The sequence below is a fragment of the Strix uralensis genome, chromosome Z (assembly GCF_047716275.1).
Source record: "Strix uralensis isolate ZFMK-TIS-50842 chromosome Z, bStrUra1, whole genome shotgun sequence".
Lineage (NCBI taxonomy): Eukaryota > Metazoa > Chordata > Aves > Strigiformes > Strigidae > Strix > Strix uralensis.
In genome coordinates this window covers 58,835,109-58,851,009 of record NC_134012.1, presented here as the reverse complement: position 1 = coordinate 58,851,009, position 15,901 = coordinate 58,835,109, and the positions used below count along the sequence as shown (strand labels likewise).

At 37.2% G+C, this 15,901-nt stretch overlaps 1 protein-coding gene across 11 annotated transcripts in view; it reads right to left on the bottom strand.

The window, feature by feature from the left end:
* The window catches only part of PJA2 (praja ring finger ubiquitin ligase 2), a 35,172-nt gene that overhangs the window by 5,132 nt on the left and 14,139 nt on the right, over nucleotides 1–15,901 (bottom strand). For 10 of the 11 annotated variants that reach the window (XR_012627032.1, XM_074855745.1, XM_074855742.1 and 7 more), the window contains 5 exons: nucleotides 14,024–14,224; nucleotides 10,732–11,767; nucleotides 7,014–7,199; nucleotides 5,454–5,651; nucleotides 3,119–3,230 (listed from right to left, as the gene is read on the bottom strand). Coding sequence is in view for 10 of the 11 variants with exons in the window: in XM_074855745.1 (XP_074711846.1) it covers nucleotides 3,119–3,230; nucleotides 5,454–5,651; nucleotides 7,014–7,199; nucleotides 10,732–11,767; nucleotides 14,024–14,222 (1,731 nt within the window). In the remaining variant the exon portion in view is untranslated. Of the gene's footprint in view, nucleotides 1–3,118; nucleotides 3,231–4,308; nucleotides 4,995–5,453; nucleotides 5,652–7,013; nucleotides 7,200–10,731; nucleotides 11,768–14,023; nucleotides 14,225–15,901 lie in introns of those variants that run through there. The other variant, XM_074855752.1, reaches the window with a different exon arrangement.

Genomic DNA, 15,901 nt, shown 5'->3' with positions numbered 1-15,901 from the left:
ATTAGAAATCCCATTATAAATATATAGATAGTATGTAACTGCAAAGTGGCAAACCATCTTGGGGTATAGTTGTTCAAACAGGGAAAGAAAACACACATACAAGCAGTAAGATCTGGAATGGGAGAACAAAAGTTGTAGAAAAAGCAGGAAAGGTAATCTGGTGAAACTCAAATCTAATCATCCTGCAGAAAAAATGCCTAGCAAAACCAGAACAAGTCCTGATTCCCAAAATAAGATTAACTATGTCAAGAACAGATTAAATCACTCCCTTTACTCTTGCGGAGAGGGATGAGGAGCATAAAATACCAGTTGTGAGGAAGAAAGAACTAGCTTCAATGCTCACTTCCCTGAAACAGCTCTCAAGCCTGATCACCTTGACCTTAGTTATTAAAATACCCCTCACAGTGATCTCTAACTCCCTACTTGATACATATATGTATAGTTGCAACAAACTGCAGGATAAAAATTGTCATATTACAAACATTTTCTATATACCCTATAAATGGAAAATCAAAAATTGCATTTTCTAGCAGAAAGCAAAGACATTTTCAACAATCTCTCCTATGCTAACTTGAAAAGTTAGTTCAGGTTGGGTTTTGCATCACAAAAGAAACTGATTTTTTTAAAGAATTTTTTTTCCCCCTGAAAATGCTGTACATTTTGGATATCTGAGCAAGCACTGTGACCACAGTTCCAAAAATAAGGAAACGGCTTTGTAACACTGAGATATTTACTATTTTAATGGAACATTTTACAGTTTTAAATTTGCAGAACACACTTCTACATCTTAATCTACAACTGTCTGACAACCAGGAAAGTTGTGTTCCAGGAAAACAAGTTTCTAGTCTATGTTAATCCAGTCAGGGACAGGGTCACATCATATTTTATTAAGAGACTACACTGGACTAGCCATTTGAAAGTCCTATTTTTCCTATTTTCTAGAAAGCAGAATACATTATATCTTGATCCTGTCTACAGCTTGTTGTGGTCACTGAAATATAGGATCTCAGCAAACAATTGCAATTAATTCTGGATAGATAGACATTACAGAGCCTTTTTTTTTTTTTTCTCACTTTCTCTCAACTTCCAGAAATATTTGATATTACCCAAGAGAAATGTTCAACAGTTTTGGGTAATCCTTGCTCTTATTTTCTGAACAATTTTAGTAACCATCTTCATACTGGAAAGAGAGGTGCTCTATATATTCTGCTTGAGACTTGGTGAAGTATTCGGAATTCTTACTCAAAATCCATGTTGTCCATTTAGTCACAGATTATACAGCTGTTCCTTCTACTACTCAGTTACCATCTCCTGCTGACTAATTCCAATTATGCCAAACATCTATGCCCACCATAAAGTTTTAGACCCTTAAGTGCTAATTTCAAGCACAAATAATATTTAAGGGAATTGGCTTTCCCTCTTGTCCATCATCCACAGTGACCTGTACCACAGGTACCAGAGAATAATTGCCTTTGTAGTCATCTACCTGCTTGCCAAGTGTGTTCAGTAGCACACTGTTCCTGGTGACACTACCATAATTACAGCATCTTCTCAGCCAGACATGCACATAGCCACCTAGGATTGCTTTTAGAGGTCAGCCTGACAAGAGTGTACATGTTTCTTCTGACAGAGTAACTTGAAAAATGTTACACAATAGTAAGAAAAACTCAAGAGCCATAACATCCTCAGGCTCCTCTTCAAGTGTTACCATATAGATTAAAATAAAGAAAATATGTGATTAGTTTCCCCTCTCTACACAGATCGTTTTGCTTTGGTGCAAAGGAGAAGGTCCACTGCTTCTGTAGTTCTGTTCTTTTTGATGTCTTGAAAACCAGCAGCTATGAGAGACAAGGAATTTTCTTTATCCAACTTCAAAATACTACTTTTGTAGTATGGATATCAACAGACTTCCTGCACATTAATAAGCAGTTCTGACGTGTCTTCAGACAAGTAATGCTAACAAGATCCTACACAGCTGGAGAAGACCCTATAGTACTTGATCATTTATAATGCTGACCTCCCATATCCCTTGGGAGATGAACAATACCTCAAAATTGAATGACTGCCAACTTCAGGGAAGAGCCCTTCCACCCCCTTGGAAAATCCTCACGAAGTTTATTTACAAAATCGTTGATTTTGCATTTATCCATGGGGGGGGAAAAAAAATTATCTATGATTGTTCCACTGACTGTCAGCTTTAGAAAGCATTTTAAAGTGTCCTTGGTATTTTATCTGCAAGCACACTATGACATACAGTTTGCCCTGTTCACCCCTTTTAACTAAGAGCTAGTCAAACTGCCCCTTGCTGCCCCTAAACTCATGTCACACACACAACATTAAATTTAATTGTTGTAACAGCATATTATATGCCTACACATCATTTAACTCTTATTTTGATAAATACCCTGCAGGGGAGATTTCTGGCAGTGCAAAAATTGTCACATTGCATCAAACTGTATTTCAGCTACCTCCATATTTACTCTGATGGTGATCAACATCAGGTAACACAGAAAAGACAAAGATCATAACCGTGCTGGTTTTCGGTAACAAATGCTCTGGTTTATCTGAAGTCAGACAGATGAAATTAGATTACGAAAAGGTAAAGATAAAAGGCTTTTTTGCTTTTCAGTCATTTGTTTTTTGTGTCTTTTTTTATTTAAAACATATGGAGTCAAGACAGTCAAACACAGAAAAGTCTTCTACTGAGGAATAAAAGTATGAGAAATCCAATCGTACTCTTGCAAAAAAAAAAAAAAAGCTCAGACAATTCTCAGGCACAGATCCAGGTATGAACTTTCCTTTGTTATGTAGGGAATTTGGCAACATTCTTTAGAATAATTTAAACGGCATATGTCTATACAGGTAGAAAACAGTATCTTTTTTTTCATTTAAGAGGAAATAAATGTATATTCTAAAAGGAGTAGCACCAATCAATGACTTCTTGCACTACATCATTTGAAAGAACTTCCAACTTTTTATGTTTGCAGACCTGAAAGTTCAAGCTAAACCAGGAAAGTAATTTTTTCCCTGATTTTCAGATCATGCTGAAAAAGGATTCAGTAATAAAAACTTATGTCACAATATCACTGATATAATACCATCAAGAATATTTTAATACCTCCATAGCTTGTTGTAAGTGTCCCTCTAGTGCCATAAATGTGAGAAACTGAGGATTCACATAAGGAAAGGCTTGAGCAAGTCCTAGGCCATCACCAAACTCATCAAGTAGTCTGAAAAAAATGAGTTAGGAAACACAGTCTTTATTGCAGACTAAATAGTAATAACATGAGGGCTGGATACATCAATTTACTGCACATCACCTGTTAACAACTGTGTGTGTATACTCTCATGAGGTGGTTGTGTTGGGTTGACCATGGCTGGCTGCCAGATACCCATTCAGCTGCTCTCTCACTCCTCCAACTCAACTGGACAGGCATGTAAATAAGACTAAAGGCTCATGGGTTAAAGACAGGGGGATCACTTGCCAATCACCATCATGGGCAAAACAGACTCAACTTAAGGCAGAACCTTAACTTAACTGAAAGGTTGAACCAGATGATCTTTTGAGGTTCCTTCCAGCCTAGGCTATTCTATTGATTCTATGAATTTATTGCCAATAAAAATGAACTTGGATGGTGAGAAACAAAGACAAAAATGAAAACATCTTCCCCTTAGCCCTCCTTTTCTTACTAGGCTCAACTTCACTACTTCATTCCTGACTCCCCTATGTCCCTCTACCCCAAGCAGCGCAGAGGGACAGGGCATGGGGGTTGTGGTCAGTCTGTGGCAGTTCCTGTCTGTCACTCCTCCCTCCTCACACGGTTCCCTTGCTCCAGTGTAGGGTCCCTCTCATAGGCTGCAGTTCTTCAGGGTAAACCTGCTCCTGCATGGGTCTTTCCCACAAGCTGCAGTCCTTCACTAATTACTTGAGAATGGGCTCTCTACAAGCACAGTTCCTTCAGCAAATACCTACCTGCTCCACTGTGGTCTTCTCCAGGACTACAGGGGAATCTGTCCTCCAGCACCTGGAACACCTCCTCCCCCTTCTTCTCTCACCTTGGTGTCTGCAGGGTTGTTTCTCTCACATTGTCCTCACTCCTCTCTCTCTCACAGTCTGCTGTGCAGCATTTTTTACCCTTTTTTAAATACTTTCCCAGAGGCACCATCCTGCAGTGGGTCTGCTGGAGCCAGCTGGAATCAGCTGTGTCCCACACAGGGCAGCCCTGGCCTCTTCTCACAGAGGCTGACCTGCAGCACCCCCTTCAGCACCTGCTCCCAGTACAGTGATACACTTAAGACAATACAGACTTCAGAAGAACATGACAGGAGCTTTTACTGTTGGCTACTCCAAAGTAAAAGGGCATACAGTTCAGCTAATAAATTTCATATGTATGCTATTAAGCTCATTTTACAACTAGCGTTCAGATTTTGATTGCATTGTGTGTCACAATTCATAGCTTGGCAGCTGCTTTGAGTTCTGTTTTCAGCATTCAGAGATCAAATCTTAAAGTGGGCACAAGCAAAATCATGTACTGATCTGTGTATACTCAACAGACAAAACTTAACAGACTATTAAAGAAGCATTTTCCTTCCTATTTTGAGTAATTAGGTAGCTTACCAATGTTAACCTCCAACACTTAAAAGCCAGCTTTTGTCCATATCCTACAATTCCTTTGCTAGCTTGCTGCCTGGCGCTGTAAGAACACGCGTCTTCTAACTTGGACCCTCATGCATTAGTCCTTGCTGTGCTTTTTTACAATATAACTTCACAAGAAGAACTTACCAGTGGTTTTGATATGTCTAGGATGTAGTTTATAATACTTTTAATAAATAGAAGAGAGCAAGCATTAAATCTCTCACTGGAAATCATCCTGTCTAGCTTACTCTTACTTTAAAACAAATGCATTATAATATTCTAGGATTAGGCTGTGCAAGTGGCTCCGATCACTTTCTTCCTGGTATTTGCAGAATATATTGCAATATTCTTCAGTAATCTAATGACAGAAAATTGAGTGAAGCATTCAAAATTATGATAATATTAAGTAAGTGCGTGGCATTTCAAAGTAATAACGTTTAACACCAGTTGCAAAAGAGGAAAAGACCAATTATAAAACAGCATTGACTTGAATGCTGATTACATTCATATTGCTTTACTTGTTATACTTCCAGTATACTTACCATCTTGAAAGTTAATGAAAAAGTACACACATCCCTTGAATATTCAGTGCACCAAAATTTTCTCAGATCACAGCCTGATTTAGCATATCTACATCTTTTTTCTCTCATTAGAAGATACATAGCACTTGAAGTACTTTAAACGTTAAAGCTTAGATTATCCGCCTTTGAAGTACATGCATACTGATAGCCATGAGTATTTCTGACATCTTACATAAAAAGCAAAACAGTAACTGAAAAACCTCTGAAATTAATGCAGAAAACTATCAAAGGCATACCTCCACTCCACATCCAGGTCTTCACTCACACTGGAGTCATCCTCAAGGTTGTTATTTCCATCCAACAGGAAGAATCCAGGATGCATGAAATCAGTAACTAGATCATTTTCTTCATCACTGCTACTTTCTACTTCTCCCCGGTACTGTAACCAGGGAATCTCTCCTTCCTCCAAAGAAAGATCAGGGAATGCCTGTTGCCTTCAAATAAACAAAAGAAAAGTAAAAAGCTAGAAATCTTACTAATACATGCAAGCAACAAAAGATGCACATATTACAGGGGCTAAAGATGCATATTTCCCAGACTGCAGAGTCCCAGATTAGGAATTTAGTATTTGCTGTAAAAACCAAGAAACTCCCAGTGGTATCAGCTCCAGACTCAGAATCTAGTACATCCATGACTGTATGGCAGAATTCTTACGCTTTCCCTAGTACAGGCAATATCCCTGCCAGGGCTAGTAAATTTGGTACTAAAGATTCATCCACAATTTCCTAAAGCCACTAAAATGAAAAGCTCTCTTGACACCCTGGAACAGCCTTCATGGGGAAGGTTGGCCTGAATGCAAAGAGATACTATCTGCAAGAGAAGCTATTTGTATAAGGAGAAAGACTGTTCTCCCTGGATTTTCTAGAGAAGCACAAGTCACCTGGATGTTTAGAGCCACAGGGCTGAGTCCCACTTTCCTTATCAAAGGGCAAATAAACATGAATCATGTTAGAAATGGGTACATTTGCAGGCTGTTCATATCAAAGAAAGCTAAGAGCACACAGGTCCATTGTTGTTGTTCTGAAACAGATGGGTTTTTGTAATGTTGTCATAAAACCACACTAATTCTCCAAACCTCAAGAGACAGCGATACTAAAAAAGCAGTAACAGTGATTTGGACTGCCTGGTAAAAGGTACTGTCTACCTAAGAGTGGAAGAAGCTGAAAGGACAATTAAGCATGGCTTGTTGCTTTATAAAGACCCAAACTAAGAATATAAGGTCAAGATTAGATGCTTAGGAAAACAAAACTTTCCTTGGCTATTTATAGCTACAAATTTTGACTTGCAACAAAGGCATATATATTTTATAAAGTAAAGTACTGAACGACTGAAAAATATGCAAGTTCTCAGCAAGCAAGCAGTTCAAGTTTACTATAATCACTGATAGGGCTGCAGAAACAAAGACCAGCCGTAGAATATGAGAAGCAAACAACTGCTTCACCAAGAGTACTAAGTAGTATCAGAAGATGTGCATGTAACGTATGTGTTTTTACAATTAACTTGCCTAATCTGGCTTTTTGAAGTTGGTATATTCAGCCTATTATCCCTACTGACACTAAATGTCAATGCCCTCTCACTATTTCTGTATCTTTCATAAAATAGAATTGTTTGCACGACATGCCATTTTTTCCCTTTTTACATACAACTACTCAGATTATTTTGATGTAGGCAAATGATTATTGCTGATATAGTAACTACTTTTAGAATTGATGTTATCCTGTGTAGCATCATGTGGATATTGTGTTACTGCTGATATCAGAACTTATAGGAAGTTAGCTAACAAAATAAAACCATACCCTCCTTGGAAACAGAAGTTTGTGTTCTCGTCTTCTACACCACTGCTGCTGCTCTGCACTTCAGGCTCACCTTCCTCCCTGCCTGGGACAGTTGCCCAGCTCTCATCACTTGAAGACTGGTCTTTTTCTGTAGCAGTAAAATAGGTAGGCACAGCTGTAGACCATTCTCCATCACTGCATTCTGAGCTGCGATTTAAACAAGGCAATGGGGTGTGAATTTAAACACTGCTTTAGGCAAAAGAAAACAAACACAAACATTCTGCGATTTTCTACTTCTCTATGAACGTTGCTCTCAATATAGACTATTTTTTCTAGAAAAAATTCATTATTTTCTATGTATAGATGTATTACAAGGCAAGTATACCTAAAGAGCTGTTTAAAAAAAATCAGTTCCTACAAGAATTCTGCCCACAGCACTTTGGAAAAATGTTTTGTTCTTCCCCTTCCACATTTGCAGAGTACATGAAACAACGCAGGAATATAAATCTAGACCCACTATACACATCCTTTTCCAAGAACACAAAGAGAAAACAGCAGCAGTGACACTGAGAGCACCAATGCTTGCTTAACAAACAGCAAGCAATGTCAGCCTTACCTCTCAGCCAAACAAAACTTACAACAACAGTAAAACAAAAGTAAAACAAAACTTAAAACAAATGTAAAAGCTCTCATAACCTCTATATCATATACAATGGTCACTTTTTTGTAATCATACAAAGATACAATGGATCACTTACTGCAAATTACATAATTCACAACAGATGAATGGCAGGGAGTTTTTCAATGACAATTTTGCTCAGTCACCACATAGGAAAAGGCAGTAAATAATAAGTTGTGGGCAGCATAAAAAAATAGTGGTTAGCAGAATCTCAAGAAGGATGAACTTATCTACCTTTGGTAATGCCACTTAGAAGGTTCATTCAATACTAACAGTGACAGCTGACACCTACCAAAATTCAAAGTATAGTCAACTAGCTATATCACTTCAAAAAGTTATAGAAAACTAATACGTGAACAGCAAACATGTTTAATAAAGCACATCCTACACAACAATCCACAACACCTGCAGTTCAGTTTTCAATCTGTTAAACCCAGTATGTCTATATGTATCAATGTTATCTTCCCACCTACAAACTCACTTTAAAGAAACCCTCCTTGTATCTAATATTACAAGTACATGCCAACACAACTTGCTATTTAATGAATTACAAGTACTCTTGAAAAGACTGCACATTATACAGTGCAAGTTTTACAAGAATAACAAAGATCAAGAAAAACTATATAAAAGCATTTTAATTTGAAGCAGGAATATATTCTATCACAATTTTGACAACTAGTGAAAGTAATGGAAATGAGAATATTCATTAACTTTGGGCTATTTTAAAGGATTACTTTACAATAGAAAACATCTGTTAATAAATTCTGATGTGCTGTCTAATGCATTTTATATTGCACCAACTTGAATACTGTGTTTAGTTATGGATCTCTCACTACAAGAAAGACATTGAGGTACTGGAGCGTGTCCAAAGAAGAACAACGAAGCTGGTGAAGGGTCTAAAGAACAAGTCTTATGAGGAGCGGCTGAGGAAATGGCATGTTCAGACTGGAGAAAAGAAGGCTGAGGGGAGATCTTATTCTCTACAGCCACCTGAAAGGAGGTTGTAGTGAGGTGGGTGTCAAGTCTCTTCTCCCAAATAACAAGCCATAAGATGAGAAGCAATGGCCTTAAGTTGCTCCAGGGGAGGTTTAGATTGGCTATTAGGAAAAATTCCCTCACCAAAAGTGTTGTCAAGCACTGGAACAGGCTGCCCAGGGACATGGTTGAGTCACCAGCTCTGCAGGTATGTATAGATGTGGCACTTAGGGACATGGTTTAGTGGTGGACTTGGCAGTGTGAGGTTTACAGTTGGACTTGATTTTAAAGATCTTTTCCAACCTAAATGATTCTATGATTCTAACATAAGCTGAATACTAACATTTCATAACCTTTTGATTTGTTTGTTTGGGTTTTGGGGTTTGTTTCTTTTAAAAAAAAAGGTTGTCTAAGCATACTATAAGACTAGCCCAAATACTCAAACCTCTTATTTTAGTTCTCTGTATTTTACAATCCAGAAATTATTTTCAACACTTATAATAATATTCCTATGTTGATAGTCAAATTTATTCTCTTTAAAGTTTATACAGAAACTCTAATTCAAACCAGAAAAGAGGATATGCCTAAAGTCATTAATATCGAAAAAAAGGAAGAACATTGAATGTGTGTATTTCAACACTTAGGATTTAACTGCGCCTAATTCTGCAGAGATGCAGAAAGTCACTTAATGGTTAGAGAGTTACAGACTTGTCACTTGCCAAAAGCGTAACACATTAACTTGTTCAGCCTGTAGCTTGACACATATGTCAATTTTGCTTTTTATGCAGCTATATATGTATATTTAAACATGTAACATCGTTTAATCCTTTAAACATAAAACTTTGCCTTTTGAGAGTGGAAAAACATATTACTCCTTTGCACAGAGTAAACATTTACAATTCACTTCATAAGGGTAAGGTTTTTGAGGGTTTAGAACACAAATTATGTTTTTTTTAAAGAACACATGCTTCCTGTTTAGTGGTTCAGTTATTGCCATCATGACTAACATAGTCACTTTCATATATGCAATCTGTATTTCTTTTTGTCATGCTACAACAACTCGTCATTTAGCATCATGGAAGACAATGCTATAATTGCAAAATACAGTCCATTTCCTCTATTGTATTTTAGTCTTCTAGTAGAAGCATTTTGGAAGGGAAAAAGAAAAGATTATGCAGTAATAACTTTTTTTAAAAAGTAAACCTTACAAGGAAGAAGAGGATCCTTCTTTTGCAAGTCCACCTATATCTTTAATAAGAAAAAAATAAGTCTACTACCCCATTTACACCTCAAGGATTTTGTTCTCTTGTAATTTGGACTCTCAAATATTTTAAAGACAAGAGTTTATGCAGATCAATTTTCATGCTGCTCTCTCTACAAAAGCAGCGGAAACACAATCTACTCAGCAGGTTAGTTTATAAAGCCTGTATGACAAGCACACACAAAAAAAGCCACATCAATATCCAGAAGACATGTCTTGTAAAGAATGCAGTGGGAACAGAAACAGCAAGATGAAAGCAAACTAGAAGAAAAGTGTGGGGGGGAGGAATCAAACAAAAACCATCATAAACACTACTGCATTTACAGTAAATGAACAGAAGGTTAGAATTTTTGTTACCCTCAAATAGCTCAGCTACATAACTCCAATTCACAGGGAAAAGTTCTTAACCAGCATTATATGAATAAAAGTTAATCAACACAAGGTTTATCCAAATTATTCTGTCTTCTGGGTAGAAAGCCCAAAACAGGAAGAGCCTGAATACTGCTTCTGGTGTCCAAGTTGGAGCCATTTGTAGATCTGTATTCATTAACAGTTACTTTAGAAACACCTACTAGTCTAAACAATTTAAAAGAAGGGATTATAGGCAATCCTATCAAGTTATTTTTCAGATATGATAAGGAAGACTAGTAATTTCTTTCAGAAGGCTGGAGACAAGAATATACATAGGCTGTCATGTAGAACATTGAGATTTGATGGCAAAGAGAACAAATTCTGAAAATAACAAGTCTTGAAGGGAACTTTCAAAGACCCTTAAATTACACAAAAGATTCGATACTAATACAGTTATAAAAAAGAAATTTTACCTGTATTCATCTTTGTGGGACACTGATAAGTGTCTGCTGCTGTCTTCAAACTCATTCCAAAAGTCTATAACACTTTTTTGTTCTTGAGCTGCTGCATTTTGCCTTAGGTCTATTTCTGTGTTCTTCCGATGACCTTCGTAGTCTCTTGAGTCAAAGAAGATACTAGAACTCATCTCTTCTTTGCTGGCACACTCAGCATGGCCTTGCTGGACTTCAGCAATTTCAATTCTTCTCCAGGAATCACTTTCTTCAACACCATTAGGGAGAAGCTTCTCTCTCTCCAACTGTTTTGCAGTATTTTGTTTCCTTATTTTAGGTCTCACTACACACTCAGGTGAATTACCTTCATCAATCTTTCCATCACTGACATTTAATTCATTAGCAATTGCTATAGGGGTTCTGATGCCAGCATTCGCTATACTTTGCATCTGCTGTATTTCATAATTGACATCACTTGGGTTACTTTTCGGTATAGCTTGATCTTCAGCAGACAATTTAAATGTCCTGTTGTTTGGACATGTCAAGTCTGAATAATATGTCATTAAGGGCATTGGTCCTGCTGCTTCACAACATTCTCTAGAAACACTGTGGTCGAGAGCAGACAATCGGGACTCTAAGTCAGTAAAACACTCTATTCCTTTTTCTAACTCAGAAAGCATGTTATCTAGTGTTCCCTGAAACACACCTGCTTCTTCTCTTGGCAAAGAAAAACTGTCTTGAGCATCATCTTCCTCTCCATCACTGCTATCTGGCTCATAAGAGTCAATGTTTACAAAAGCAATTCCATTCTGACCATTCAAATCATTATGCTCTCCAGATGCATATTCTGCAAGGTCCTCAGATTTTCCATAAGTATTCATAAAGTTCCATGAGATCTGGCTGCCTTCCAGGCCATAAGGGAGTAGAGAAAACGATGATGTGTTCGCTTCAAAAGTTTGGCTTGATACACTTTGGCAAACGGACTCTCCAGTTCCAGTATTTTCTGACAAAGGCTCATCTAGTAAACCACGAGAAACTGGAACCAATGGACTGGAACCTTCACAGAAAGTTGTAAAAAAGAACACACTGGAATAATCAAAACCAAGTGAAATATTGTCTTCTACAACATCCGCTCATGAAAAAGAAAGGATAGTTCACTAGGACTGCAGTGCAATTTGATAAACATTTACTAAGTAATTCTTCACTGATATATTTACGTTCTCATTTATATGTTAAGCATACAGAAATAGACTTAAATGAGCCAATTTCAGCTCAGACTGATAGAAAAAACCAAGTATTAAAGGAATACATTCATAAGCAGCATTTTTACATTGTTTATATAAAAGGGAATTTTAAGATGAGAACAGGAAGTCTGGAAAAACACTAGAAGATTAAAAAAGCTACAACATTGTTTGCCATAAGTTAAAAATTGGACTATTCATTAACTGGTTAAATTGTGCCTCCTGCCACAATCAGATAAAGCCATTTATCACTACTAAAGATTATATATTAATAGCACTATATTTTGTACATGCAGCTGTGATAGCAACTCCCCACAAGAAGAAAATAATAGCAGGGATGAATGTGGAATTACAGTTAGTAGTTACCATTATTGCAAATTCATTTTGGTTACATTACTCTTGAACACCTCTTGCACACCTCTTGCATAAAGGGACAATAAATATCAAACCCAGCAGCAAGAGTTAAAGAATGTAAAAACATGTATGCTGCTTCGACTACAAAATTAATGTTTAATTCAAGTCATTTGTAAATTTCTAACCAAGACAATAGTCCAAACTAATTTTGAACATATAATGGCTTGCATAACTTGAGAGTACTTAAAATTTTTACGTTGATATTAAGAGATTTGGAAACTTAACTACAAAACCAAAAAAAAACCCCACACATGGTTAATTGAAAGGATTCCCTAGCATGTTATTTTTAAAACAGGTGGAGGTAATAAACCATGTAAAATGAGTGTTCCATGATTAAAAAAAAAAAAATCATCTAAATAGCTAACCCATATTAACATGTAGGTAGGTGAATTCATGGCACTGAACTCTTATGAGAGCTGTGTCTCTCAGCACCAGAAGTCTGACTTGCAGAAAGCAATACTGTAACATTACATTTTATCTAATTAAAATCTTGAAGCTCCTTCACAAAATCACTAACAGCTGAGGTTAGCAGGCAGGCCTCTCTGGAGATCATCCAGTTCATCCATCTTGGGTGCACCCTCCAGGCTAAACAACCCCAGTTCCCTCAGTCACTCCTCATAAGACCTGTGCTCCAGACCCTGCTCCAGCTTCGTTGTCCTTCTTTGGACACACTCCAGTACCTCAATGTCTGTCTTGTCATGAGGGGTCCAAAATACTGAACACAGTAATCGAGGTGTGGCCTCACCAGTGCAGAGTACAGGGGGACAATCACATCCCTGTCCCTGCTGGCCACACTATTTCTAACACAAGCCAGGATGCCGCTGGCTTTCTTGGCCACCTGGACACACTGCTGGCTCATGTTCAGATGTATGTCAACCAATACCCCCAGGTCCTTTTCCACCCAGCAGCTTTCCAGGCACTCTTCCCCAGGCCTGTAGCTTTGCACAGGGCTGCTGTGACCCAGGTGCAGACCTGACACTTTGAAAGATTTGAGGCTATGTCAAACTTTTTTTAGCTGAGAACCTCGTACACTCAGGAGATGGGACTATGTTTCTAATTCAACAAGCTGTTTTGTATTTCTCCATGAAATTATTAGTCAGATGCTAAAGTCACAAAAGACATTTTGGGAAATACTAACATTCAATATTCATTAACCAAGAAAGGGAAGTGATCTGACTGGTATAAACCAATAAAAAAAGAGAATCTTGAAAAATGTTTTACAGGCTTAAACTAATTCCCACTATAACTACACTACGGCTGACAGAAATGGAACCACCTGGTCCATGATACGTCAAATATTTCATAGCCTGGTTCCAAACAGAAGGTTAGAATAGGTATTCTCTTCCAAATGTGATTTGTAATTTGATTTGACAACAAAATAATTTGCATTATACAATGTTATGGTTATCTAGTTGGTTAAAATGCATTAACTCATTCAGGAATGCCCTTCTTCAGAAAAAATTAAACAGCCTAAGATAGACTAGACTTTATTTTGCCTTCATGCTAAGTTTCATTCTATAAAGCCATATGAACTGTACTTTACACATGTTATTTATTTGGCTACTCTTTTCCCTTCACATTTCTCTGTGCTTTCTTCCTCCACCCCCAAGCATCCCTGTTTGCAGTTAAATGGCACATACACAAAGATATGAACGTACATAAAGAATTCTCTCTCTGAACATCCTCCAATTCTAACTGTTCACAATCTTCATTGTGTTGATGTTCGCCTCTGTCTTGGTTATTCAAAGATGGTCTAAACCCAACATAGGCATGTCTTCTTCCATATCTTCTACCTGTAATAGTCTGATATCCTCCCGCTGGTCTGGGCCAGGCAGGTTTGCCAGCTTCTTGACCCATTGCTACAAGAGATTATGGAGTAAAGAAAAAGACAGAGAGACTTGTTAGACAACAATATGTCTTTATAATTCCTCTCTTCTCCAATACTTTGATATAATTTTTTTAGTGTGGAATTTTCCATTTCTCTAAAGTCTTGAGCTTCACTAACAATACAGTTATTAAGAATCTGAAGTGCTCTGGGCACAGATGTTATGAAAGCATGTAACAGTTTTCATCTACACTAAATAATATCAACAAACACTGATCTTGTCCCCATCTTAACATGTTTGTAGTAAATAACAGAGACTTTATAAAAAAAATTAAAAATCAAGTCCAGATGTCACGTGACTTTTTGGGTTTTTTAATGTGATACACTTCTGCATATAGCTCTGACACAACACTTATGTCAGCCTGCAAAAAACATTTGCAAGCACTAGAGTGGAAAGCCTTCAGGTAATGCAGCACAATTCAGCCAGCCCTAGCTAGCTTATCCCTGTGACAGGAAAAGTACAGTTAATCAAAATCACACCTTCTAAAAGAAAAGTCCCAAGTCCCAGGGAGAAGGTTTTTTTCTTTACACTTGGTAGTATGTTCAGGCATGGCCATACAAGGCAATTGCCCATATATGGCCCTATTATTACAGCAGTATCCATACTAACGGATCTTAATGCTTTTACCAGGAAAACAGGGGCTAAGTAGTACAAGGAAACTTGAAAAACAGTGGATTTTAACAGAGAAAAACAGACATTTTAATATAGAGAAAAACAGATTTTAACACAGTAGTAGTATCAGCTATTAATAATTTAACAGAAGGGTTCATGTCCAAAGGCTGTTGACTGTACAAGTGCAGTTAGAAGTTCAGTATTTCAGATGTTCAGTGGCTTTTTCATGTCCCTCTAAGTCACTTTTAATCTTTACTAGTTACAGAATTAACAAAGTAGCTTTCCTGATCTTGAAACTCAAACTGAAAAGGAGATGTTAAACTCCCAGAAGATAAAGTTTGCAACCATTAACACAGAGTTTTCTGAACTTCAGAAAAATAAGAAAGCTTTTTTTTTTTTTTCTGGCTGTAAACCTGATCTCGTCACTACCCATAAAAAAAGACTATCTATGTGCAAAGACACCATTTATTAACAGTTATTTTATGCAGCTTCAAGTAGAATAGCCATTAGTAAGGCTGGTAGTTGCAGTATGTGGACTGCCTAAAAGATACAACTGCACACATGTACCAACTATAAAAGAGTTCCGAGCAGGTTTTTTTTCTTTGTTTTTTAAACTAGCATCACTGTTGGAGCTGTCATTTTGCTATGACTGACATACAGGGAACTAAGTCTGTTGCTGCGTAACTAAAACAAATCATGAAAAATAAAATGCAAGGAAAAAAACGGAATATTTTTCTTGGGGCTGCACTTTCAAATCACATGATCCCTTCAAAGCTTTAATAAAGAAGCAAACAGAAGAAAGCAACAGCTTCTAGTAGGAGCTAGTCTTAAAGAAGTTCAGACACATAACATTCTACAAGAATTTGGTCTACAACTGTCAGCATGGCAACTCTGAAAACATTTCTTAGCAATCTGCATGTCTGTTAAAAAAATCAAGTGCACTTCTAGGTAAAACAAAGAAAGGCAGAATGAGTAGTATAATGATGGTGGAAGATTCAGGTGCTTAGAAAAGAATGCAAGTTCCAGGATAAGAAAAAT